Source organism: Platichthys flesus, chromosome 20, assembly GCF_949316205.1.
Source record: "Platichthys flesus chromosome 20, fPlaFle2.1, whole genome shotgun sequence".
NCBI lineage: Eukaryota > Metazoa > Chordata > Actinopteri > Pleuronectiformes > Pleuronectidae > Platichthys > Platichthys flesus.
The window spans coordinates 4,756,392-4,784,224 of record NC_084964.1 but is presented as its reverse complement, the minus strand read 5'-3'; the positions used below and the strand labels follow the sequence as shown (position 1 = coordinate 4,784,224).

General features: G+C 41.6%; 1 protein-coding gene across 1 annotated transcript in view; it reads left to right on the top strand.

Annotated features, from left to right (window-relative positions):
* The window catches only part of LOC133931779 (dynein axonemal heavy chain 9-like), a 114,264-nt gene extending 89,555 nt beyond the window's left edge, over window positions 1-24,709 (top strand). Inside the window, exons 68-78 of the mRNA XM_062378732.1 lie at window positions 828-1,021; window positions 2,078-2,226; window positions 4,965-5,092; window positions 9,845-10,072; window positions 11,962-12,153; window positions 12,285-12,476; window positions 15,418-15,588; window positions 19,070-19,252; window positions 21,561-21,814; window positions 21,899-22,034; window positions 24,394-24,709. Coding sequence (XP_062234716.1) covers window positions 828-1,021; window positions 2,078-2,226; window positions 4,965-5,092; window positions 9,845-10,072; window positions 11,962-12,153; window positions 12,285-12,476; window positions 15,418-15,588; window positions 19,070-19,252; window positions 21,561-21,814; window positions 21,899-22,034; window positions 24,394-24,621 — 2,055 coding nt within the window. The 3' untranslated portion in view covers window positions 24,622-24,709. The remainder of the gene's footprint in view (window positions 1-827; window positions 1,022-2,077; window positions 2,227-4,964; window positions 5,093-9,844; window positions 10,073-11,961; window positions 12,154-12,284; window positions 12,477-15,417; window positions 15,589-19,069; window positions 19,253-21,560; window positions 21,815-21,898; window positions 22,035-24,393) is intronic.
* The last annotated feature ends 3,124 nt before the right edge of the window (window positions 24,710-27,833 follow it).

The window sequence follows — 27,833 nt, the reverse complement described above, 5'->3', positions numbered from 1 at the left end:
TAAAGTACCGCTAATCAAATTGTGTCACTCGATTTTCTTATTGCAGTTGGATACATAATCAGTTGGAAAGCTTTAACGAGGATAAGATCCTCTGAATGCTTGGCTCTCCTGAGGATATTAGCAGAGCAGGAGTCCCATGAGGCAGTGTGTGTTCTCCCCTCACGGGGGCCGAGAGGTTGCCAACCGCCTGCAGTAATTAGACAGACAGAGTTGACGTGACAGACAGTGTGCCGGGCTATTTCGTCTCACTCCACCATGCCACCTCATTCGAAGTGAAGGTTGTGGGAGAGCTAAAAACTGCATACATTTCTTTCCGTGGCACCTTGTAGCCGACTCCATGTGTCTACTGTGGGCGGGCTCCAGGACCCTCCTCACAGATGATATAGTAGAACAGACAGCCAGTGTGTGTGCTTGTATGCTTGTCAGGGAGTATACCTGCTGGAGGCTGCACTGCGTGACACTGCTGTTCTCCACAGCTGAGATAAGGTGTCTGTCAGCTTGGGCATCACAATAACCCCCTCTTGTTTTGCAACGGATGCATATTCAGTCCTCCCCACCCCCCGAACGTTCTGAAAGGGATCGTGATTACTCAGCCTTTCCATTTTAAATATTATTTATATAGGCATGAGGAGAGATAAACAGTCCTGTCTAACTTTTTTCCCTCTCTTTTTCCCTCCAACTTCTGCAAACAAAGTTTGTCAATTTTTCCTGTTTCTTGCAAAATGGCTCTGAAGTGGTCAAAAACTTGATCACACTGAAGCAGCACTTTAAAAGAAGATGTAGTCGTTTTTCCTATATGAATAATTTTTATTTCCCTCCCACACCAGGCCCTGTGCTGCTTGGAAGAGTTCAGAAACCTGGATCAAGACATCGAAGGTTCGGCCAAACGCTGGAAGAAGTTCGTGGAGGGCGAGTGTCCTGAAAAAGAGAAATTCCCCCAGGAGTGGAAGAACAAAAACTCGCTCCAGAGGCTATGCATGATGAGGGCGCTGAGGCCTGACCGCATGACGTATGCCGTGAGGTGAGAGGTGGAATCTTAGCTTGACGTTTGCTCTGTGATCTGTGAAGGATTTTACTGACCTGTGCTCCTTGTGAAGGGTAACAGGTTAAACTGTTTAACCTTTGACTTTAGAATCTGAGTTGAAAGAGCACCTAATACAGACAAACAGAAACAACTTCAATTATACGACTTTCCAGGGAACAATCAATGAGCCTCATTATTAAACAAGGCGAGAAACAGTGCTCACCTCTCGAAATGTCATCATGTCAACTTTGGGCACAGTGCTCACAGGGTATTTATACGCTATATCTTATCTGGATATTGAAATTCAGAAAATATCAAATAAATAGCCGATTTCAGACATGACCTCCAGAGGATGTCCACATATTTGGGCAGACTTTAAAAGTTCGCCTTTGAAACATGAATAAGGCAGCAGGAGATTATCTGCTCAGACACATTCACAACAGTACATAAGTATGGGGGGCACAGCAGGCAGAGGCAGAACGTAACGAATGCATTCTCCGGAGATCAGGTGTTTTTATTCGTAGCACATCAACACCAGCATCGGCCCTTATCACCAATAGCTCCCCTGACATCTTCGTTACTTTCTTCTACGTATATGAAGCCAATCCTGCTGAATATTTCCTGTTGTGTTAATTTCAGACATTATCTTTACTATGACTTTGCTGTACAGTGCACTCAGGAAGATTTTTATGTTAACGCGTGACAATGTGTATACATGTGTAATAGTTCCTCTAATTTGCTAAAGTAAGCATTAAACTGCATCTATGTTTGCTTTGCATTTTCAAAAGAAAACCTGCCAGCAAAGATTGAAATCTAAACAATGTTTAATGTCTGAAACAAAAAGATTTGTTCAGAAAGATGGAAAAAAAAGTGTTTAAAGTGCCGGCAGATGTAGAAAACATACACTGGCAACATAGTTGTGACTAGAGGTAATATAGTACCTGTCTATCCAATGCACTGTAATACAGAGGCTGCAGACTCTTTACATTATTCAGCTTGTCGGTCAAAGATAATAAAAGAGGGTTGCAAACTGAGTTGTGTTCCCCCCAACAGAGATTTTGTCGAGGAGAAACTGGGAAACAAGTACGTGATTGGCAGATCCCTGGACTTCGCCATCTCCTTTGAAGAGTCTGGTCCCGCTACGCCCATGTTCTTCATCCTCTCTCCTGGAGTTGACCCTTTGAAGGATGTGGAGAAACATGGTAATACTCACGCTTGTTTTATCTTTAATAAGCTGTAAAATTCAGCCTCACAGTGTGTTCTGGACTTTTATCAGAGCCGACATATAGCCGGTCTAGCTGTCGTTTCTTTATGGGGTGGGAACATGCAGGATTTAGGTTGAAAAGCCTGTTGAAGTTAAGTGCACGCTTACCTGCCTACATAATTTCCACTGTGATTCTTGCTGCACGGGGAAGATAGTGCTGTGTGACTCTGCTGTGATACCAGCTATCTCTGCCGATGCACTAAAGGCTCTGGATAGATTGAGGAGATTATACTAAAGGTCACAAATATATGAGACAACACCACTGGTGTATAAGGGGCAGTGAAAATTAAATGTCATTGGTTTTAGAGTTACTTTACATTCTTATGAATTGTGCGAATGGCAGCAGGATGTGCTGTTTTGATTTTTGGATTCAAAAGTCAAAGCTCTTGCACTGATCTGGAACCGGGCACCATCACTTGAATCTGCTGCAGAACAAGTCAGTGTCATTTGAATTCAGCTGGATGAAATATTCAGATTGCAGTTTACTGGAACTGAGAGGTTTCCAGTGTTTCTACTTTAACCAAGTCCCTGAGAGCATCATACATTTATGTGCTGTTTCGGCTAGAAAGTCCTTCTTAAACTAATGGATCCATACCATAGAGCCATTTCAACAAAAACAGCTGTTGCACAGTTGTTTTTGAATATCTTAGAGGCCTCATCTTGACAGAGACAGGCCGCAGCAGGTGGTGAAATTAAACGTACACCTGCTGTAGACAGGCCTTCAACCCCAAACTGAAATTAACCACCCTCCTCCAATTAGACAATAGGACACACTTCTCATCAAGTTGCCTGTAAACTGTGGGATCATTGATTATCTGCACCCTCACTCTGACTGTAGTCAGTCACTTTAAGTAGAAAGGTTCAAGTAGTCAATTGCTGCAGATGTGGACAGAGCATGTGGATGGGGAGCAGCAGCACCCTGAACCAGGGAAAGGGGCTTTGCCATTATAGCTGTGACTATTGGGTTTCGCATTGGTACTAAGCTTCAATTAGATTTTCATTAGAGAGATGGTGTGATTTAGTTTGCTCTGCAGGGGACTAATATCCCGAGACAGACCTCTGCTATCTGCCTGCTCTCAGGTTGGAGTTTTAATGAAACCTACAAGTAATTGTACTGTTTGAATGAAATCTCAAGGTGGACAAGGCTGAATCACTGACCATCTGCTGGCTGGGAAGTTAGACACATACTGTTTCATTTGAAGAAATTTGCTTCATTTAATTTATTTCTGAGAATTAGATGAACGTATCAATATCACTGTTATCTCAATGCAACAGGAGTTTGAAGCTTGTTAAATATATTTAAAACTATGTGACGAATGTCCAAATGCATATCGGCCCTCATTCATGTAAGCGATTACATCACTGCTCATGGCACCAGGATATTAAGAGTGCTGCTTCTGTTTTCAGTTCAATAGTCAGCTAAGAGTTGGTGGTGTGTAAAGTTCTGTTTAAATCTAGACTTACTCAAGCCCTGTCTATGTCGGTGGCTCAGCAGTCACCTTCCTGAAATCCCCTCAAAATTATTGCAGCAAAAACTGGCAAGAGCAGGTTGTGATATTCAATTGTCCCCTTAAACAACTTTGCATGTTTTCAGTAGAAACAAAAAAACAGATACTTGAATTCGCCAAGCAGTTTTTCACTGAGGCGTTGCAACATTTGGAACGTCCTTATAAAATAATGAAGTTGACCTTTGAATCTTTATTTGCTTTTCAAATCATAGTGACTCTTTGATGTCTTAGTGGCTACATTATATAATTATAAGGCTGTGTGATTTGACCTAAGTCTCATGTCCCGATAGAAATAATTGTATATTTAAATATCAATACATTTACCGTTTCTTGACCAGGTACATTGAGCCATGTTTTTGCAGATGTAAGTAGCGATGACAGCTGTTACCTCCTTCCATGCTCACGACTCTTTGCCATATGTTGTGCTGCAGGCAAAAGTCTCTCGCGGCGTCAGAGTCTGAAGTTTGTTTTGAACACTCTACTACTTTTGAGTCTCTCATCCATAACTCTCTCCTTACTGTTTGACATGAGTCTTGCGTAGATGGTACAAGAGGTTAGGGATAATTTAAGTATGTTGAGGGAAACCGTTTAGACCTTAATTTGCAAAGTTCGGTTTTGTGGTCCATTTCAGACTTTTCAACCAGAACACATCCATGCAATAGAAGTAGCTTTAGGTAGGAGGTTCTGCTTTTCTCTAGGCTCGTTGGAATCTTTCTCCTGTTGGGGTTTGCCTCGTTCTTTTTCACTTTCACTGTCCTCTGTGTTTGTTTGTGTTGCCTTCATGTGAATGTCCTGCTGGTATTAAAGGGATGTCCAAATGTTCATCAACTTTTATAATGATGAAGGTTCGAGAATATTTTGAAATGATATGACACGTTTCTCTGATCACACTATATACTGTATATGACACAATCTTTCTTTATTTACCTTTCATCCAGGCTAGCTTTACCAATGCTACTACTTGTTATGCTAAGCTATAGGCTAAATATGCCTTAGAGCCCCCAGAGTAGGTTAGAGTTAGTTATTTACCTAACTCTTAGATATCTTACCTAACTCTCAGTCGGATAAATCATATTTAATATTATTGAACAACAGTTTGAAGCCTGTAGTTAACCAGCATGTCAGGAGAATACTCTCCTTGAAATGAAACTTGTCTGTTTTGTTTCAGGAAAGAAACTGGGCTTCACATTTGACAACAAGAACTTCCATAATGTTTCTCTGGGTCAAGGCCAGGAGGTCGTTGCTGACCAAGCCCTCAATTTGGCAGCTAAGAATGGCCATTGGGTCATATTACAGGTACAGTAACCCCACAATCATGCTCTACACACTATACACAAAGAAAAACATATTTTATTGTGGTATTTAATCAAAAGCACAAAAAAATACGTCTGACATATTACATCTTACAGTCTCAATATAAATTCAAAATAGACAGAGAACACCCACAAACTTTTTTTCGTTTTCACAGAAAGTTCCAACAGTCATGTAGAGAAGATGCAATTATAGTATTTGAACAAAATACACAATATATAATTGTATACTGAATTATGATTCTGTGAACATTCTGAGAATGTCTTATCTACTAAACTCTATTTTTCTCACACAAAAGGTGCCAAATCATAAAAAATACTTTTGCAATGAAAAGTGACAGATATTTTATTCACAAAAAAACACTTGCATCCATAACATGGTTAGGGAAATGAATGCAGGGTTCATTTATGTCAAGGATTTTCTATTCAGGAGTGGTTTCAGGTGGCATTTCCTTTATCTGTGTGTGTTGTGAATGAGTCCGTCGTATTATCACATTGTTCTTCATTGCATACTCAATGGGATATTTGCTTTCTACCCAGGTTTGTCTGCATTAAAAAGTGAATTCAATTTGCTGCAGAAATGTCCTTACTGAAGAGGCTGCACCATTATACAGTACGATATCTACAGCCACGGTGTCTGTTCTTCTCTTATCTGGAGGGCAAGGCTGGCGTTTGCATTTTAAGTGGAAACCTTGGTGGAATTTCAATAGGAAGTATTGACATATATGAGCCGCAGACTGGACATCCTTTTCTTTGAATTTAATAGCTATTAGAAATTAAGAAAAAAGTAAAAGATTGGGAGGCCATCACTCTTTGCTTAAGACCCAGGGTAGCACAGACAAGCAGATGTTTAATTACCTTTGCATAGGAATCCCGATCGATGGTCTTAAAAAGGCCTTGTCCCCCTAGCAACAAACCTCCCACTCGCTTTATCATCAGCTGTCCGTTTGTCTGCCTGCTGAGAGCCACCCCCGTGGCACTGGCAGGGGAGGGAGAGTATTACAGTATTATCTCCTGCTACAATGGTCCGTCTTGTCTGATCTACTCCTCTTTCCAAACTTTCATTCCACCTCATGCAGCAACGCTCACACTGTAGCCATATCATTTTCTGCACTGCATCTACCTTTTTATCAATCCTCACGTCCTCCCCTCCTTATCTCATCTTGGCCCTCCTCCTACGTATCAACCCCCCCCCCCCCCTCCTATCGTCCCACAGTCCACCTTTACTGTCCTGCTGCCAGGCCCGGCTCCATCAGTGGAGGGCCAGGTCAATGGCAGGTTCCCATTCGTCGATGGGTAATTATGCTGCAGACCAGCCACTCTGGCTCAGATGGGCCTGTGAGACAGCGATGCAGAAACTTTGAAAGCAGCCCATGTGGATGGAGGAGGGGGGAGATAGAGAGGCAATCAATCGGACAGATTGGAATTGAATATCAGACATTGGCCAGGCAGTGGGAATCAAGTGGCCTAAGCTCACCAGCTTCTTCGAAGGTTTACTGCTAATGCCACCCCATTTGCAGCCAGTGGCAGAAAAGAATGTGAATAGAACAGAAAGCAGCAGAGACAGTTTGAGGAAAATGCTTCCTCGTCACTTTACTTTGTAAGAAAGTGCCAGATAACAGTGGTCAGCTTTTCAAACTGAAATGATTCAATCATTCCTCTGACATTGAGAGTTGGACAAGATTCACTTTAAGTATTGATGTAGAGATCACCCTTATAATCAAGGATAAAAAGGATGAAAAGGATGTTTTAAAGTGTTGTAATCTTCAGCATCCAAAAATTGTTAGCTGTGTATGCAACATTTAATAGATTCCTATTTTCCATCCTCATCAAAATGCACCTTGAGAGGTTTAATTGACTTCTCTATTTAGTAAGTTGTATATCTTTTGCGATGATTGTTGCAGAGTTTCATTTGCATTCAAGATTCACGAATTTCCGGTCCCCTGGATGCTCAAAATACTGTCTCACTTTGCAACTAGACTTTAATAGTCTACTCTAGGTGTTTAAATGTAATTACTGGATTGACACTGTGAAATATAAATTAAATGTACTCCAGAGACCTAGATGACTATGAAGAACAGTCCACCAAAATCGTACTTACTTACTTAAGTCCCTTCTCCACTGTTCAACAAACCACTAACACCCGCTATCATCTGGCTTTTGTCTGCAATGGAAATGGATACAATCAGCGTTCACTGCCAGGTGAAATGACTCTGCAGCAGATAGATGTTTTCATCGACTCTGGTTCTGAAGGGCAGTGATGAAAACATGACATTGAATAAGACACACTGGGGAAAAAAACAGAAAGGCTTATCAGTAGTAGGGTATAGAGTATAGGCCATTGACTCACTTTGCTTGACGTCCTTCTCAAGGTTCTTGTGACAGGTGGCATTGGGTTTCTGGAGTTTGTGCCTGATCCTTTCCCATCTTGGTTCTCTAGATCTCGTCTTGCACAGGTTGTTGACCTGAGGTTCTTGTTTATGAGGGCATCTTGCCAATGGATATTCAAAAGGTCTCACTTTATGGATGTTGAGATCTATACTTGCGAGTTATCTGCTGGTTCTTTTGTCTTCTGTGTCTGCTGTTGACACGAGGTATAGAAAAGTAAGGTCATTGACAAAGTCTCAATCATCCAGCTGCATTGTGGTTGTCCACTATGAGCCGTTGTGGCTTTCATTATCCAATAAATACCCAGATGGAAGAAGAGCAGTAGGGACCTTGTCCTGAAACCAATTGTTCACGGTGGATAACTCTGATGTCTCTCTGTACCAGTTCCCATTTTGCTCTGGTCTCAGAGAAGTTTCCAGAGGGTGTTTCTCTCAACAATGTCATTTGGCACCTTTTAGTCGATGGAGTGTATAGCTGAGACTGTTTCAGAGATTACTTGACTATGTTACAGAGGATTGCAATCTGGTCTACACATGAACTATTTTGCCGAAAGCATGCTGGCTGGTCTGCTAGGTGTGGTTTAATGACTTTTTAAATTTCTTCAGTGAGGAACCTTCCTCTACCAGGGTTGGAGTCTGTCATTCAGTTGTCTGAACCCTCTTTCATCTCACCAGGGCTTGGGAACAAGCATTGACTCCAAAATCAAATCGTGTATTTGTATCCAGCATATTTATCCTGACCAGTTTTAAATATAGACTCAGCAGTATGTTATGCTCTCGGCCCCATTCATAGTATTTCGGCGTCAGTCTGGAGTCTGAGGGCTTTTCCACTGCAGGGCTGCCTCCTCAGTGCTGGGGCCCAGCTGTGCAGCTGTCCTCAGAGCTGCTTCTTGACAAATGTGCTTTCTCCTTCGTGAAAGAGAAATATTTTGTGTGTGTGTGTGTGCGCACCTGAATGATTTTATTTATTTGCTATTGTACAAGCCGTTTGTGTGACAGGCAGTTGAATGCACCATTGTGCATTCCCTCAGGTTGTGTGTGATAGCAATGCATCAAAGACCGTGCCAGTGGTGGCCTCTAATGGGTTTGAGATTCAACTTTTATATTATTATGTAAATAGGTGACTCTTTGATGTAGTATCAGCGCCGTTATCACAGGGGCTGGAAGGCTCTTATCAAGAAGACGTTCAGGGAACAAAAAAATGTTTCACCTGAAAGTTAATTAAAAAGCCATAAAGTAGTGGCTGCTCCTCTGTCTTGTTTGTTTGTCTGTCAGCCTGTTGGTCTGTCTCTCTCACTGTGTTAGTTCTTCTCCCTCTTCTCCCCCTGCAGCCAGAGGATGAATGGTTTCATTACAGTGACAAGTTCTGAGGCAGTCTCTCACTTCTTCTGCTGGCTCCCTTTATTGCCAAAGTATTTACATGCCAAGAGGAAGGGCTCTACTGTGGCTTGATGAAAAAGCACTTGAATTTAGCCTTTTAATTTGTATACCATTCATTATTCTCTAAGGCATCAGGAGGGAAACTTAACTTATCCCCTTTTCAGCTTCCAGCTCCTCCCGGACCTCTCTCTCACAGAATGTTAAACTTCTCTCTTCTTCTTTTATTCAATGACCCTCCCAAAAATGTGACGTTCCCCTCCATGTCGTGTCCCATCATTCGGAAAGAGGGTTAACTTCAGCCATCATAAGGAAGATTAAATATGGAGAGCAAAGGGAAATGAGAACGCAAAGAGGCTTATGAATTAATGACTGTAGTTATTAGTGCTGTAATTAGATTTAGGGAATGGGCAGCACTGCATGGTGAGACGTGGGGGGGCATGGCTGACTCCTTATCATTCACTGGATATCCTGTAAGTGTCAGGACAGTTGAGACGGAAAATTGAGCTCACCCATGCTTGTGTGATAGTACAAGTCAGGTCTGCTGTCCTCGCTGCACTGAGAGATGAATATACAGAAAGTCAGCTGAAGTTACCCTGGAGAATGGTCACTTAATGTCAGCAACCTAGAAATGGGTTATTCAAGTGCTATGTAACATTTAATTTGGTGCCATATCAAAGTCACAGTGGAGAGATGAGAATATGCAACATTTGAATTGCTCCATTTTGCCAGTTGTCATTACAAATATTAATTATACAGGCGATTCCAGCATCAAGCATCTGATTAAGCTATTATGTTTTATCCAATAAAGCCCAAACTTTTCACAGATATCCAACAGAAAACATTGTCGTAGTGAAGATTAGCTTTTCAACCCTCACAGAGGAAAATGATCTTGTCCCCGAAGGATAACATGTCATCATCTTCTTCCTCATCGTTGTCCCTGCTGACGCTGTTTCCTGTTCCTCTCCCTGTAGAACATCCACTTGGTGGCTAGCTGGCTCGGTTCTTTAGAGAAAATACTGGAGCAGCACGCAGAGGGAAGCCACGTGGACTTCAGGGTGTTTGTTAGTGCTGAACCCTCCTCCACCCCCGAGGGCCACATCATCCCACAGGGCATCCTGGAGAACTCCATCAAGATCACCAATGAACCACCTTCAGGCATGCATGCCAACCTGCACAAGGCTCTGGACAACTTCAACCAGGTAAAAGTCAAAGAGGCAATCTGAGAATAATAACCTCATCAGTGATGGAAAATAACTAAATATTGTACTTACAGTTTGAGGTACCACACTTGAATATTTTCCATACTTAGTTGGTAACATAATTTTAATGAAATACAACATGAGGTCATAAAATAAGATGCCTGGTTAAAGCATGAACTGCCTAACAGCATACAAATTGATTAAAGCTAATCAATATTTTACATTAGCAGTCAATCAAATGACGATTTGCAATCTGAAAGGTGTTACAAGAGCATTGGTAAAAACCAAACAGAGCTCAAAGTTGCCAATTTGTAGAAATGCAGCATGTAGCAGATGGTTGCAGTCACCTTTGTCACCTTGGAATTGCTGCTGACCCATGGAGGACAGATATGAATGTAGCACATGCTAACGTCAAAAGATAGTGGGGTTACAGTCTGTGGGAACATGGAGGTTTAACATGAAGACAGATCGATGGATGTTATCAGTGAGTGGTCAAAGAGTGTCATGCTGCTGGTCTGTCCTACAGGCGTCCTAGTCAGAATGGACCAGAGCGCTGCAGTGGAATCTCCTTGCTTTTATTTACCTTATCACTTCCTCATCTCTATCTGAGCATTACCATTACCCCAGTGCTTCTCTGCCAATGCAGCTTCCTCTGCACCATTACCTGAGTGCTCGGCTCCCTCCCAGTCCATTTCCACGATTCTTAGTTTGCCGATGTCTATCTGCCTGATAAGTACTTTGTGCTTGTGAGCCTTGCTGTATGCAGGGCCTAAGGGAGGTCTGCTGAGGCAAGTATGGAGGGAGTATTCCAGTCATGTGTACTCAGTGAAAGCTAATCAATGTAAGGCTAACACTTTGTAATAGCCCACCCGCATGGCCAAAGCCAGCGCTAAGCCAGAGAAATGACAGTTTCTTTCCTCTTGACCTTTTCACTGGGAGATGCGTAAAGCTACACTGCCTATTTCCATTCTCAGAAGCCTGTAAGATGGAGTCCGGGTGGGCTGATGTTAATATCTAGCACAGTGGGTTTGTTTTATATTGAGATAACAGTTTTATAACACAATTGTTGCTGATATGGATTTGCAACTCTGGGTTTGCTGAAACTGATAAATTCACTGTATCTGTCCAATTGTCACTGTGTTCATACTCAGGCATACCTAGAAGCTAAGCTCTTAACCTATGTAAGTTTATTGATATTTAAAGTGTTTCTTTCGGTGCGTGTTCCTGCATGTGTTTGGTCATGTGTCTGTCTCTCTGCAATCTGACTGCATGTCGGTGCTCTCCAGTCTAGTTCATGAATAGAAAAGCTATGCATCAGTTTCAGCTGTTTTGAGCAGTGGAGTACTGTGCAGAATATGAACTAAACCTCCAATAGGGTGTGTGTGTCTGTTGTAGTCAGCCTTCACTGTAGTTGTATGTGTGCGTACATGTGCATCACAGGAGTCAGCTCCCCAGGGCACTGCAGCCGGGAGAGTGAAAGGCCCTCTCACCATGACACATGCTGGAATAAAGAGAATTTAGCCTTCCCATTTCAATAGGGGTTATTGGCATGCGTATTTAACTGCCCCCCCCCCTCAATGCCATTTATGTCCGTTTTTGATTTGCCTGCCTGGAATAATGAGCCCCAGAGACTGTTGGAGGCTGAAAGCGTCTGACAAGTTGTGACAATTAAAAGGGAATCTCATTGTAGGGTTTATTGCCATCGAGTCATCTCATTGTCTGTCTGTTAGTGCACCGCACCGCTGGGACTCTAAATAAAGGAGATCACAGGGCTGCCTGCCACAACTTTTTACCTGTAACACACCAACTTGTCTCTGTTAATGCAACTGCACACTTCAAGAGGTGATTAGTCCAACCTTGTTTAAATGTGTCATTCTGTTGTTTTCCAGGACACGCTGGAAATGTGCGCACAGGAGAACGAGTTCAAGAGTATTTTATTTGCTGTGTGCTACTTCCATGCGGTCGTAGCAGAGAGGAGCAAGTTTGGTCCTCAAGGCTGGAATAGATCCTATCCCTTTAACGTTGGAGACCTCACCATTTCTATCAACGTCCTCTATAACTACCTGGAGGCCAATCCTAAGGTACGTGTGTTTCTGTTTTATTTGTATTCCTGTGCAAAGGATTACGATGGCCACCGCTTGTAATCTTAATTGAAAATCTAAACACATGTGACCCCAGGTAAACACCACAACATCCCTTCTCTAATTCCCAGGTGCCGTTTGATGACCTGCGCTACCTGTTCGGTGAGATCATGTATGGAGGTCACATCACAGACGACTGGGACCGCCGTTTGTGTCGCACTTACCTGGGAGAGTATATCAAGCCCGAGATGATGGAGGGAGAGCTGTGCCTCGCGCCCGGCTTCCCATTGCCTGGGAACATGGACTATAACAACTACCACCAGGTGAGGCATCAAGGTTAGACCATATGAGGCCATTAGACTACCTGAAACATCAAATGAAGTCATTCCATGATATTAGGGCATTGATTACATAGTTACAATACAAGAAAATACTAAGATTCCACCTTTGGAGGTGTTGTCTCTGGACCAGCAGGGGTCCCCAAGCAACTTCTATGTGGCAAAATAAATGTCGGTTTAATGCTGCTATAATTTAATCACTATAATTAAAAGATATTTCATCCTCTGTCCTGTTTCCAATATACAGTGTAGAGTTCTACAATTTATTACTAAATCAATCACAATAAAACTCCCATATGAGTCCCTGGGTCGTAACAGATTGTAGTTCGAGTTATACAAATATTTCTCAGAGGTGGAGATGCTCCGTGGGTGGAAAGAGTTTGCCAGTAACTCTCGCTAGTAAACCCGAAAGTTACAATGCTGGGATTATGAAGTCATCTAACAAGGAACGCTGAGAGGTGTGGAGTCAAAATAAGTAGATCTAGATGTGTCATAACACAAAATGTTTATTAACGCCCACGAGAGAAAAAGAGATCTTCACTGTCACTGTTCAAGTATAATGAACAAGTTTGGAGCAAGACTAGAGGGTACCACGTATGATGTATGAAGTAAGAAAAATAATTATAGAATTACCAGTTATAGCATTTACTAAGAAAATATTGATACAATTATAAATATCTAGCAACATGAAATTCAAACAATTGCGGAAGGGATTCAAATTTTTGTGAAATTATAAAATAAGAAATTTGGACTATTATGCAAAAACACATCGCTAGCATGCTAGCGCACTCGCAGTATTTTTTTAAAGGTTGTCCTGAAAAAAATGACCATAATACATTGAAATGATATTAAACTAAGATATTGAAATTCGTTATCCTAATTTTTAAATCCGTATAAATTGAGAAAATACTACATACGTGGGTCTCCCTCACTGCTTGCCGGTGATCGCAAGGCATTCTGGGTGCCCCTAGGTTTGAGGTGAGGGTTTGAAAAATCTTCTTTCCGAGGGCCTTCCTTGGCCTTACCCCTCCGTCCCAACAGGTATTGGGACAGCCTTCCACCTACCCTTGAACGCACAAAATTAATAATGCTCAATCTTTTTTTGCATGATAAGGCCGTATTTTCACATAATTTATTGAACAATGTTATTACAATGCCATCCCCGGGAAATCTGCCTCGTATGTTTACATTGACAACTACTGATGACGTGTTAAGTTTCCTGGACAACTACTGATGATGTAACAGCTTCTTGAAGAGCTGCCCCAATTTCCCGTGTGTGACTCCGTTTAAAGGGGCAAGTTAACCCTTGAAAACAGGGGGTAGGGGCAGAGCCAAGGGTTGAAATGGGATTTGGCCCAAGTCTGGACCTTAAACATACAGACAGACAGACAGATGCTTGTGAAATTAGTCGTTAGATGGATTCTTTAGGAATTCTGCCACTTTTTGTTGTTAAGTGGCCAATACCAGATGAAATCCAGCAGCCACCTCCTGCTTCATCCCCCTGTGTGATAACCATTAATAATTTTGACAAGATTAAGCCTGACTTTGCTTTAGAGCACCTCACACACAATGTGTAACAGCTCCCTGGCATTATCCGGTTACTGCCTCACCTCACCACCTCACCTTGCTTGTCGTGTGTTGTTATTTATCATTTAACACCAGCATTGATTGACAGGGTGAAATCAAAAATGAGGCTGGTTCTCGTGTCAACTGCAGCAGCGTGCTGTAAAGTCTCACATATTATTAATCATCCTAGGAGATAAATAAATACGCTAGGCCAATCATATTTGGGTTGTTTCATGATAGAAGCTTTATTCTACTATAGCAGGAAACAACTTCACTGGTGCCTTAAGAAAAACTAACAACTGACAACATTTATATGAATAACATTGGGTAAAAAACGTGTTCTAACAGACGGTCCAGATTTCACCCTTGACGTCCCCAGGGAGCCAGAGGGAGTGGCGAGTATGACTAGTATCTAATTTTCTCTCAGTCTGCTGCTCAGTAAGCACAACCTGACTGTCATAGTGGCTCCGGTGGGAGGGAAGGGAGCGTTTTACATTTGGCTGTCACCATTCAACTAGGCTGGGGATGGGGGGGTTGAGCGGTTAAAGATTTGGCCAGAGAACAGGAGCTTTAAGGCCTGTAGGTCCCAGAGCGTGTGTCAGGTCATCGCCTCCCTCAAAAATCTGAAACAAACTTCCAGTACATGGAGCAGAGAGGTGGCATAGACATGAAGAAGAACCCTCTGACTCAGCAGTTTACCTGCTCTTTAAACAATATACAGGTATATGCAGTCAGCTAAAGTTAGCCTTCAAGTACAGGGGAGATCAAACATCTGATAGCAAAGTCTTTCTGTGTTAAAGGTCAACTTATTTTACATAAAAACTTTCATAAGGACATTCTGATTAGAAGGCTTTCTTTTTTTAATTTGGTGCACAAAGAGCATCCTGTCTGAACCCTGCTTCCACTTTCATCTGCTCTAAGTTAAAAGGATTGATATTCATTATGGACCAGCAGATGGAAAATGCCACTCTTCCCTCCCCCTGTTTCTGGTCATTAGCAGCGTGTCAATTGATCCCGAGTGTTTGAATTTCACCCAGAAATCTCTCATCATCTATATGGTTCCATTATCGGCCTTTTTCAGTGGTATCTTAAAAAACACCTGAGTGGGGAAAAGCACTGGTACTTTTTAGTCACAATTGGAGTTTACAATCTTCATTCTGTTCATTTAAAATAATATGCAAGGGAATTTGAAATGTTATCCTGCTCGGATCGAAAAAGGTAAAGAAAAAAAAAAGGAAAAAAAAAAAGGAAAAAAATGGTGCTGCCTTTTTCGACTTTGTGCAACATCTTTTGTGATGCCGTTGAATAAATGTGGGTTTCTGATGCTACAACATTTGTGTTGTGGTTTCTTCTGTTCCAGTACATTGATGACACCCTACCTGCTGAGTCGCCCTACCTGTACGGCCTCCATCCCAACGCTGAGATCGGCTTCCTTACTCAAAGTTCAGAGAAGCTTTTCCGCACTGTGCTGGAGATGCAGCCCAGAGACGGCGGGGCTGGTGAGGGCGGTGGGATGACACGTGAGGAGAAGGTAAACAGGATGATTTATACAGTAAAACTGTAGTTGCAGTGTAAAGATGATTCGTGGATGAGCAGGTATTGATATTTTAAATCTTATATAACATATATATATGTGGCTCATCATACAAATCATGACCAGAGAATGGGGACACCAGGGCATTACAAGCACATGTGATTGTTGACCATCGCAGTCCAAAACCACAGGTATTAATCTGCTGCTACAGCAGCTTCCAGCTTCTGGGAAGGCTTCCCAACAGACTGTGGGACCTGGCTGCTGGGATTTGAGGAGGGATGTTGGCTGATAACATCTGGTTTACAGTCCAGTTAATCCCAGAGGTGTTGAGGTCAGGGCTCTGTGCAGGCCAATCAAGAACCTCCACACTGGGAAAATCATTTAATTAGAGCTCAGGTTTTGTGCATGCAGACATTATTATAAAGAAACAGCAAGGATTACGTTTTTCCATATCTAGAAAAATAATAATAATGAGGACATTTGACTGATGCACACTGCACACTGTCCTTGAGACACCTTAAACACTCATTAAATACATAATAGTTTGTAGCTCTACAAATAACAGTGGGCATTGTTAACATCACTAAAGCTAAAGTATTACCAAAGAAAGTACGTGAAGAGAGTACTAAAGATGCTTCATGTCAATACTTTCCATAGTAATACTGACTCATTACCTTGAGCAGGTTTCTCACCTTTCTCACATGTTTACTGTAAGAATGTAATTATACAGTATCTGTTAATATTTCTGAGTTCAAACTCACATTATGTTTTATTTAGTAGGTTTAACTGTTCATTTAATAGATTTGTTTTTATTGAGCCTGATTGTCAGCATGACTCTCAAGTGATCACTCAATTATCCACTCAAGTCATCATCTTCACTATGTGGACAGTTGAACAGATTTGAATCCTTTACAATTTCCTGGCTTTAAGTGTGAGAAATGGTCTTATTCCACTCTGTCTGGCCTGATCATGTCAGTTAAATATCTAAGCAATATTCTTAAATGAATATTAAACCCGTTCCTATTTCTCAAAGAGATGTTTCTATCCGTAACTTCAAGGTTTCAATGAAGTAACAGTCTGAGGCCCCAAAAAAGAAAAACTCCAATATTTCACATAAAGGCAAAGAGGAGAAAACAATCCAATCCCGGAATCTATGTTTTTATCTTCTTTCCTCTTCACTGATCGTCTCAATACCATTTATCATGTGATGCATCAGTATTGACAATCTAATATTCGAACCATCTAAAAATGATCTCATTTGATAGGAATAATGAAGCAGAAATTTTCAAAGCAGGACTTTAACATCTAATAGAGTATTTGTAGATTATTGTGCTGCTGCTTAAAAGATGAAATTCATCTTTGATGTCTTTGGGGACTTTGGAACCCCACTGGAGTTTTAAAACCTGCTTCTGTGGGTTTAAATACTGCTTTTTGTGCTGCATAAGTTTGTTATGACAAACCAACTTGCAGGCCAGTGCAGCTTTAGGAGGTATAATGGTGGCATCTGAACTCAGCTCATGATTCTGACATGATATTCTTACTTTGAAAAGTCAAGCCCTCATACACAGGAGCCATCCTGAGCAGATATGTAAGCCACGGCCTTTCACCACCACGATTGTTTCACTAAGCTGTGCGGAAAAAAGGCCAAATCTTCAATGTGTGATGACAACAGGTGACATTTGCTTTAGCTGCTGCACACGGAATTGAGAATAAATTGGGACCAACAGTTTGGGGCGTCTGACAACACCCAGGGTGATTTTTACAGGGATGGTATTTTTCGGTGCATTTTCTGGTTCAGTGCCGACCTGACACAAAGTTTAGTTCAGTGTAAAAGCTCAGACAAATATTCTGTCAGAGAGACTGTAGCCCTTCAAAACTCAATTGAGCGAGTGTGTCTGTTTTAATACCATAAATTAGGGTCTAGCCTGTCTGACTCCTCGCTCTGTTAAATGTCCATTATGCATATTAGCAAATCAAAAGCAGATCAAAACCCTAGTATGCGGTAACACACTTAAAACTTAAAATGCCTCTTTTGAGGTCTCTTACCTCCCTACATTTTATTTCAAGTTATATTATTTTTGCCAACTTGGATTTATTCTTGTAATTCAGTCCAGATATTAGGATCCAAGATGACCATAAGATTGTTGATATGTGTTTTCTCACACCATGAATAACAAACCCAGGAACAGTGTTTGTCTTTGGAAACCTTCTTTACACCATCAGTTACCATGTAACTTTGACGTTGTCCTCTTTAAAATCAACATTATTATATTTTCTTTAAATCACAATCTCTAGCATTTTTCCAAACTTCATCTCCACTTTTTTCAAGCATTATTTCCTATAAGCTGGATTTTGCTGAGATTCTATATGTAACATAACAGCGTGCATGTGGTGGAAATGCTACAATGTTTCAAATGGATTTCAGATCTTGCAGTTGACTTTTAAGACACTTCTCAATAATATGTATTTACGAGTACGACCTCTGAGTCCCATTCCATCCAATACGTAGCTTAAGCTCCTCAGACAGGGACTTTTACCTGTGCAAGGCTGAAAACTAGAAGTGGCAGAGCCCTGGAGCAACGGAACAATCTGCCTGAGGAAATCAGGTCAACAGAATCAGTGACCTCTTTTACATCTCTTCTCAAAATATAGAAACATTCAAACATAGTTTTATCAGAGCTTTTTTTACTGTATGTTTTTGTTCAAAATGACTGTGATTATCAGCCAACACCGACAGACAGACAGACAGACTATTTTGAAAATAAGTATATTCACTGAGGCCTGTCTAACTGGTGACTGCGCTTAATCCAAAGGCCTTCTAGTCTAGTATGGAATATTTTTCCCAGTGCATGTTTTGTGTATTCTGTATACGTGTGTACAGAATACCATTCCCTGATGTATTATGATGTGTGACCTTTCTGGTTCAGAAGCCTGGATACTACTGTCTGAACAGATGACAGCCACGCAGAGCTTACCAATGAGGCCCACTCCCTATTCAGTGCACTTAGCTGCTGCCAAACCCACATCAGATATTTGAACTGAAAAATCCATAGATATGATGACCTCAAATCCTTTGTTCGGCACCTAATCCTTTGATTGATCACTAATGCTGGTTGCCTTGGGAAAATGTTGACATAGACGTTAGCTTTCATCACTTACCCACAAAAATATGATGTGAGCATTGATTTGCTGGAGGGATTAGACTGGTATTGAAAACAAAGAGCTGCCATTGCAAAATATATCTTCATGAATATTTATGGGGCTGTCTATTTCAAACTTTAACAGTTTCTCAGGCTGTAAGCTTTGGTATCACTGAGTTTGTCTGGCACAGATAACCCCAATGTTTTCAATAGTCTTTTATATCCTCTTCTATTGCCTCACCATTTTTATTTATTTCGTTGTAACAGATTAATCAACCAATATGTTTTTACTATCAGTTCTCTCATTGACACACTGTCATTCCATTACATATTATCAGGTGCGTACGGTGTTGGAGGAGATAATGGAGAGACTCCCTGAGGATTTCAACATGACCGAGCTGCTGGAGAAAGCCGAAGAGAGGACTCCCTACCAGGTGGTGGCGCTGCAGGAGTGTGAGCGCATGAACTTTCTTACGCAGGAGATCAGATGCTCCCTCCATGAGCTCAACCTAGGACTGAAGGTAAGATGACAGTGATAATAGCAGAGGAGATATCACTCACTGCTCTTATTGGCTTCATTCTTGGAATGTGTATTTTCAATTGCCCAGGAAATTGCAGTGGAATCTGAAAGGATTCATATTGAGCTGAATTTCAGAGCTTTTAATTTGAAAAGTTTTGAACAAAAGATTGTGTTAACTGGTTTTCTTGTTTTTATAAAAACGTTAAGTAATAAAATCTTCACTGCAGATAAACCAAGTAGGATGAACATAGAATTATCAAACATTTCAAACTTCTTACATTGCTTTTTATTCCCAAGGACTGTTAAACTACTGACACAATCTTCAGACCAAATTTCACAACTTTCAAAATATAGCCTCTGCAATTCTGTGTCAGTCCAATATGGGGAGTTTCTTTTTTTTTACAGTGGCACTTATTATTATTTATTTATTTTCTCTGATTTATATCTGCAGTTGAGTGCACTTTGCTAGAACTTAAGGGGAATATTGAGAGTGTTTCTCATGTGTTTGTGGACTCCAGGAACCATTTCCATCATCCTTGGGTGTCCACAGACCCCATCTTGAGAACCACTGGTTCTGCAGACATGGCGCTAAGAGCCAAATACCTTTAGTGTAACTTCAACTGAACTGTCCCTTAGATTGGCTTGGGTGCTGTTCGCCCCAACCCAGGCTGCCTTAGTATTCTTGCAGTAATTAACCTTTCTTCTGTTGTTTTGACGGAAGCACGGTCTCTCAGAGATGTGAGTAACAGGGAAGCACAAAGGAATGAGACATCTATGCTCTGTGTGTCAAGTCAGACTGTCTCCTGTGTTAACAACAAACAAAGAGAGAAAGATTGGGGGAGAAAAAAGTGTAAAAGCGTTTGTCAGGGGTTATGAGGATTTGATCTCCTGGCACTACAAGCCTCAATAAATCGGCTGAGTGATTTAAGAGCCATGTAGACTATTGTACCAGCAAATGGAATGATATTTCGTCTTTATAGTGGAATAAATAGGAACTATCAGATTGCTCGCTTTGGTGCGATGGTGTGGTTCATAGTGCCACTGTATGTCGGTCGTGCTGTGCATTGAAAAGATGAAAAGGCATCTGTTTCAGTCTTATTCAGATATGGGTATCTATACATCAGCCATACATCAGCTCCAGTATCAGTGTGTTCAGGGTACCACTGTTTCCCAGCTGTGCTGTCCCATTACTCTCGTGGCTTCTTCTCTCAGCTATCTTACAGCATCTTTCCCTATCTGGCATGGCATGCTTGTCTTCATATTTATGTATGCATCAGTAGTTAGTTGAAGGTATGTGACCATTAAGCATCTTATGCTGCTGGAAGGTGTCACCTCCAATGTTTAGCTTTTGAGGCAAACAGGAAGTGACTTGCTTAACTTCCGATTTCCTTCCTCTAATGAAAATTCACAAGGCGAAGAAGGGCTTTTGTGGGAAAGAGGCAGCATATGTTCACTGAACGCAGTCATCCTAATTAAAGTAGATATTATCTAGATGATCAGAGTGAGGAGGGAAGCAAAACTGTACAACACGTTTTTCTGAGGTCGACACAACAACCTGTACAGCAAACACAGGTCATTTATATTTCTAGGTCCTGTGATGTTCAATGCTACAATGTACACATCTTTGGTCTCTTGAGAAATATGTACCCATGACAGTGATTTGACATGCACAACAGTGCCACGGTTTGTAAATATTGATTTAGACATTTCTATTGAAAGTGTGGCCAAATCCTTCCCAGAAGCATATATAGGTTTAGCTATTGTACAGACTTAACTGTCCGACCTATACAAGAAGAACCTCAGCCTTAAGATCTGCAAAACCAATTAGACAATTATAAATGTTAGATATTTAACCTAAAACGAGATTTTATCCAAAAATAATTGTATCTGTTCTTGGGCGGCTGAAGCTTAAGACTCATAGTTGGGCAGGTTATCCTAACCGCAGTTTGATCGTTGGCTCTTCTATCAATATGTCAAAGTGTCCACGACCATGTTTCTCCCGCTGGTATGCCAGCCGTGCAGTGTGTTGGCCTTTGGGAACAGAAGAAGATATCGTAGGTAATTATCTATGTTGCATCACTTTGATGTAAGACTCTTCTGGCAGAGTGCAAATCGTCTCACAAGAGGTTTTGCACTTTATTATGAGACAAGAGTCAGTGTCACGAGGTAGTTCTCTTAAATAAACAATGTGAACTCTTCTTAGTTAACACTAGTTCTGCTTGCTTGCTTCACTAGAATTCCCCCTGCAGGTTAATCCTGCCATGAGCTGGATTTAAATAGTTTCTTTGTCTGTGACCCCCACCTTTTAGGGAGAGTTAACCATGACCAGTGAAATGGAGAACCTTCAGAACGCCATCTTCTTGGACACGGTGCCTGACAACTGGACCAAGCGGGCGTATCCCTCAATGTCCAGCCTGGCCCTGTGGTTCACTGACCTGTTAATCAGGATCAAGGAGCTTGAACACTGGTCCAATGACTTTGCCCTACCCGCTGTGGTGTGGCTAGCTGGCTTCTTCAACCCCCAGTCCTTCCTCACAGCCATCATGCAGGCTACGGCTCGCAGGTAGGGTTTGTTTTCACAGTGGCATTATACTTTGTGATTGTGATGGAAACTACTTTGTGTGACACTGCCAAATATCCATGACAGGAACGAGTGGCCTCTGGATCGGATGTGTCTGCAGTGTGACGTCACCAAGAAGCATCGTGACGACTTCACCTCCGCGCCTCGTGAAGGGGCGTATGTACACGGGCTGTACATGGAGGGCGCACGCTGGGACACACAGGTACATTCATCCATTCCTGATTGTCGTAGAGTTATCTGTTTGTTTTGACATCCAGCCTCCAGGGAAGAGGTGGGAAAACTCTTTTATTCACAAGCGCCTTGTAGGGAAATCTTCCTGTACACATTTCTTTTGATGATTGATGGTCGACCAACATAGGTGAGCTAACCTCAAAATGAGTCTTGAAAACGAGTCAAGTAAAGTAGCTTGAATATTCCTCCCCTTAGGGGCTGCCACATCCCCTTTGTGGTTTAATTTTCTACTTTGCATCGTGCTTACAGTCAGCTCTCAGAGCGCAGTGCATTACTCAGAATCCCAAGGCTCTATCTATCTACATACATACCGCTACTGTATATGCACCCAGCTTTCAAGGAGCATCCCTGTAGACTTCTTAATTAGTGAATGTGCAGAGTTTGCACTTGAACACTTAGAACACCCTTTAGAGGAGTGGTTCATTTTTTCTTCATTAAAGTTGGAGACACAGGCAAATAGACAAGGGGACAGACAAGCCTGGCAGCTTCCCCTCACAACCCCTCCTCCTCCTCCTCCTCCTCCTCCTCCTCCTCCTCCTCCTCCTCCTCCTCCTCCTATCTTCCTTCTCTTAGCCCCAAGGCCAGTTCTGTGCCACTGGCGGGGGGTAGCCGAGTGTGAATAGTTAGAGTAAGCAGCACTCCATCTGGACACCGCTCTGTACAGAAGTAAAAGTCAAAGATTTATGATAAGCCTGCTCATCGGTAGTATTGACCCCATTCAGAAGACAACAAAGACAGCTAGATACTGTATAAGATACACCTTGTGTGTGGAATGGATACCTACCTACTAGTTCCACAAACATCTGTCTGTATATGGAACACATGTCTTGTGCACCTTCCATCATTCTTCTAATGGATTTCACACTTGGCATGTGTTTTATTAATGGCCCAGGAAAGTGCAGTGCAGAGTTCAGTGTGATTTGACTTGATATACGGTCATCATAACAAACATTTAATAAACTGTAGCAGTCAGTGGCGGGGGGGGGGGGGGGGGGGGGCAGCTTGTTGAACTCTGTCTGTGGACATGTCTTCTTCTAAGTCCTGTGATAAACTCCAGCCGCAACTTGTTCAAACCGCGTTTCATCACAACCTGATCATTCTTATAATTTGAGGTTTTTTATTTCACCATATCAGACTGAGACACAGAAAAGTACTTATCTCTATCAAGGCAACAATATTCACCGAATCACTTCCTGTTTGGAAATTTCTCTTTAAAGTAAAAGTAGAACATTTGTTTCATGTCTCATTGCTTTATGTTGAGCTGAATTCCAGAATAATGGAAAACTTGGGTATAAGATTTTTGCGATTATTTAAAAGACCTGTGAAGTACCAGACATGGAATGTTTATAAAAAATGGGTTCAGTTAATCAGAACTTATAAAAGTCACACACGTGAACGTTATTAAAGCAAATTCTTTTTCATGTTATGATAAACATTGACTATAAAATCTTTATTGCAGATATATCAGGCAATCAGAAACAAAGTTTCCTAACTTCACTCTGCACCATAGACTGAATAAACAAACAATAAAAAGTGACAGTATATTTTAGGCCTGTTTGAGGAGGACTCACTAATCATAAGGAATAATTCTGAAGTAGCTCCAGAGCATTACAAGCAAACAGCCCATTTCAAACAGACAGAAATGCACAGAGAAAGCTTGTGTGTTTATGTGATGGCCACCACTTAGTGATGACTCAATATGTAGATAGTTATATAAATAGACATCTGACGCAGTAGCAGCAGTGTACATATCGTGTGAGTAAACTAAATGTACAGTGAATCTCAATGAGCATACATGGTCTGCTTGAATATACCCATTATTTGTATTTACACACGCAGACATGAAGCTATTGGTATTTAACGAGTCTTTAAAGTTTTATAGTCATTGCAGATGCAATTAGGGCTCTGTCCTCCGAGCTTTTCCAAAGTCATCAGGATTTACATTCATTCCTGAAAGTCACTGTTCCTGCAGGGAGGAACCTCTGTTTGTCAGGCACTAAGTGTAGAAGGATTAATTAATGAGACGGACCACTCTTTTTTCACTGTGTTTAGAGAGTGTGTATTAGACTTTCTCCACTTTTCAAGGGTACCACCATATCGTCCACAGTGAAGTGAAAGTCTAGCTCTGCTTGTGCCAGCTGCGATAAGTCCAACATCAAGTCTTTTCTCCTACAAAGGAGCATTAGTCTTTTTAGTTTCCATGGCAAGGACAGTGTGTGAATGAAGTTTTCAGTGAAGCTCAAACTTATTCATAACTTTCCTGTGCTCTGTGAAATGTTTCTGTCTCCCTCCGTCTTTCCCTCTTCATCTGGACTTTCTCTCTCTTTCAGACTGGCATGATTGTGGAAGCCCGCCTGAAAGAGCTCACCCCAGCCATGCCAGTCATGTTCATCAGAGCCATCCTGGTGGACAAACAGGAGAGCAGGAACATCTACCAGTGCCCTGTCTACAAAACCCGTCAGAGGGGACCTACGTACGTGTGGACCTTCAACCTGAAGACCAAAGAGCCCCCCTCCAAGTGGACCTTAGCTGGAGTGGCCTTGCTTCTGCAGATCTAGCTAGTTTCCTTTTTAAGTTGTTATAGTTATTAATTTTTGATATTGATGTTTTTTTAAGTAGTTATTCTTTGTTTTGGTTAATGTTTAAGTTTTTTCAATGGTGTAATGGTTCTCTGAAAACCAAAGACGAAATAAAATATTTCTGAATAAATTGTGTCATGCTTTGGTCTCATTCCATTACTGATGGAGCCAGCAGTCAGTCACAGTTGCTTGTTTACTTGTACTGTAGGGCTGTAGAACAATGGAACAAAACAGTACAGGACATGGTTAGATCTTTATATTTAGCTTATTGTTTTATTCCTATAGTATATTTACTTTTACAGAGAAATAACTTATTAATAATAATACATATTTAGTTTCAGATCAAACATTTTTAAATTGAAATAAAGTAAAACAAAACAATATATTTTTGAAAAGTATTCACACTAACATACATGATGTAAAACACGTCATTAAATGGGACCCATGACAAATTACTAATGGAAATTCATAAAGTCAACATTTTAGGCCGATATTTATTTGTAATGGTTTCCAGACTTATTTGTTACCAGACAGGGGCTGAAAAAAGCCTGCACCCCTAATAGAACAACATTCAAATCCACAAGAGTCACATTTATGGGGGGACATGCAAGAAATCGCACACAGTCATTGATAATTTTTTAATAAAGATTCAAACATAATCTTCGAAGAAAACAACAACAATTTTGAAAACCTCATATATGTCACTGATAAAGAAAGTTAACATCCCTGATGGATATATGATTTGATTATTAAAGTGCATCTAATCTCCACAAATAGACAAGTGGGGGATTGCGTCTCTTTGGCCATTTAAACTCGTCCATGACTGGTCTGCACTATGAACTTTGAAGGGCTGTTTCTCAGTTATTAAAATAGAAATGATCTGATGTGTTTGTGGAGAAACTGTAGTTGCTCTGTATCTGTGAGTCATTTAGTGAGGAGGTGTTTTAAATCTGTAGCTAGTTGGGAACACTGAATAAATTTAACTAATGCGTGCTTTCACACATTTTCTGTAAAACTACCTACACTGTACATTGTCTAAGAACAAATCTTAATCTTAATGTCTTAATTGATCATAAACTATATATATTTTATACGTGTCCTAGTATTAATACACTAATATTTTACCTTCTTCCAAGAAGTCTTCCAGAATAGCAATGTTTTATCTTGTCGAGCCAGATTGTGCATGTGGTTTATTTTCACATACTACAATGTTTTCTGCTGTAGTGCCTATATGCAGTCGTTCCCCTATCTCCTGTTTCCAGTCTCCCAGTCCTGCCTCGTCTCTTCCAGGTCTTTAAACCAACTCTGTCCCCGTCTCTCTCCTCCTCTTCACTCCTTTCTTCTTCTCTCCTCCCCATTTGAGATTATTGAACCCTCTCCAAAGCAGAAAGTGCAAAGCCTCATCAACAACGTTTACAGTGGAGGCACATGCACACGTCACGCACACAACCCAGCTCTGAAATATCTTCCTTTCTTTGTTGTTCTCTTGCCGTCGCAGCCCAGGTTCCCACGCGTCTCCTTCTCCTGGTCATCGGTTCTTAACAATGCGCTCAGAGACCGAGAGGCATGAGGAGGAGGAGGAGGAGGAGGAGCAGATGAGGGAAAAGTAGGAGGGGGACAGCAGTGACGCAGGATGAGACAATTTTGTAGAATTCCCAAATTACACCTTGGGGTGGCATTATGAAAACCGATTCTATCTGTGCACACATACATGTTACTATGACTAAGCAGAGGAGAATGATTTTGGCCTTGATGATGTGAAGTAATGAAATATTGCTTATTTGTGTAACTAACCCTTTGTTCCGTCACGATTCATTCATGTCAGGTATTTACACAGAGGTAAACGAAAGCAGATTCTCATTTCCAGGTGACTGTCAATATTTTCGCCAAAATTCCCTCAGCAGACATTTTACTGTTTCCAACTTTATTATTTGAAAAACTAATCTCTGGGTCTTTGAACTTACTACAACAAACAGACTGTAGCTTTAGCCTAATTCCTTACACTCATGCGCTTGTGTTTTTGGTTGTAAAGTCTAAAAGATGTACACCACCTTACAGAATCTCTCGCAGTGGCTGGCATATCATTATTTTCCTCATCGAGTGGTGCAACTCGGACCAAAGGGACTTGATGCCACTGATGTGACGTGAGAAGCCAGATGTATGACAGTTCCTCACAGCAGTTTATGACGGAGCTTTGCAAACGACAGCAGCTTCAGAACCCTGGTCTCAAAAGGCCTGAAAGAGCGCGGTGGTATCTTGTTTCATATTTGTAGGTGTGGGTAGTGTTCTTGCTGTGCTGCTTTGGATAGAAAGCTGGAGTCTGAAAAGGGTGGAGGGTTCTGTGAAAGGGTTCATGCTCTGATTGAAAAAATACATACCAGTGTGGCCCGTCGGGCGGTTGCTAGGTTACAGGTCAGTGCAGAGATGCTCCTGATGTGAATGCAATAGAGATATCTCTGTGTGGATAATATATAAACATGTCAGACCATAAGAGACAGAGTCTGATTATCCAGTAGCCATTTGGTGGAGGACAGACTGACCTGTCAGTGTTGTCTTCTTTCCAGTCCAGACGCTTGGTGCTAAGTGGTCTCTTCTGTCCTCTACCTCCCAGAAAGCTGTTGCCGGCCAAACGACATGTCCGCCACACATCCTAAATTTCGTTGTCTCTGAAATCTGCTGTTGGAGACGACTGAAAGTGCAGTCGAGACCCTTTGCAGTCATTTTTAACAACCGGCGTGTGAAGCGCTGATAAATAGTGTAACGTGGTCTCAGCCTGTACTTCTATCTCACCCATTGTACTCACTGCTCTGACCCATAAGACTTGGCTGTGGCAGAATGGCTGGATTAGCTGCTCTACAATCCTGGGACAATCCGAGGGGCCCCCCGCTCTGTGCTGCCTCCGTCTCCACGTGTCCTCCCGCAGCCACTGTGCTCTCAGCTGCAGTGCGGACCAACTGCGAGAGGAGCCGTTTTTGGCGAGGGCTGGAGACCGGGGTAATTAGCTTTGACAGAGCTGATGAGTCGCTAATTAAATGTTTATCTGAATCTGGCATCTGTCGTGAAACAAATGTCGGTTAGCTGCCGACAATCTGTGGATTATCGCAAATAACTGGGGTTGGGTCCTGCACGCGGGGAGATAAGAGGGGAGAGGACGGTGATTTGGAGCAGCCAGGCAGAAACCAGTCGCAGCC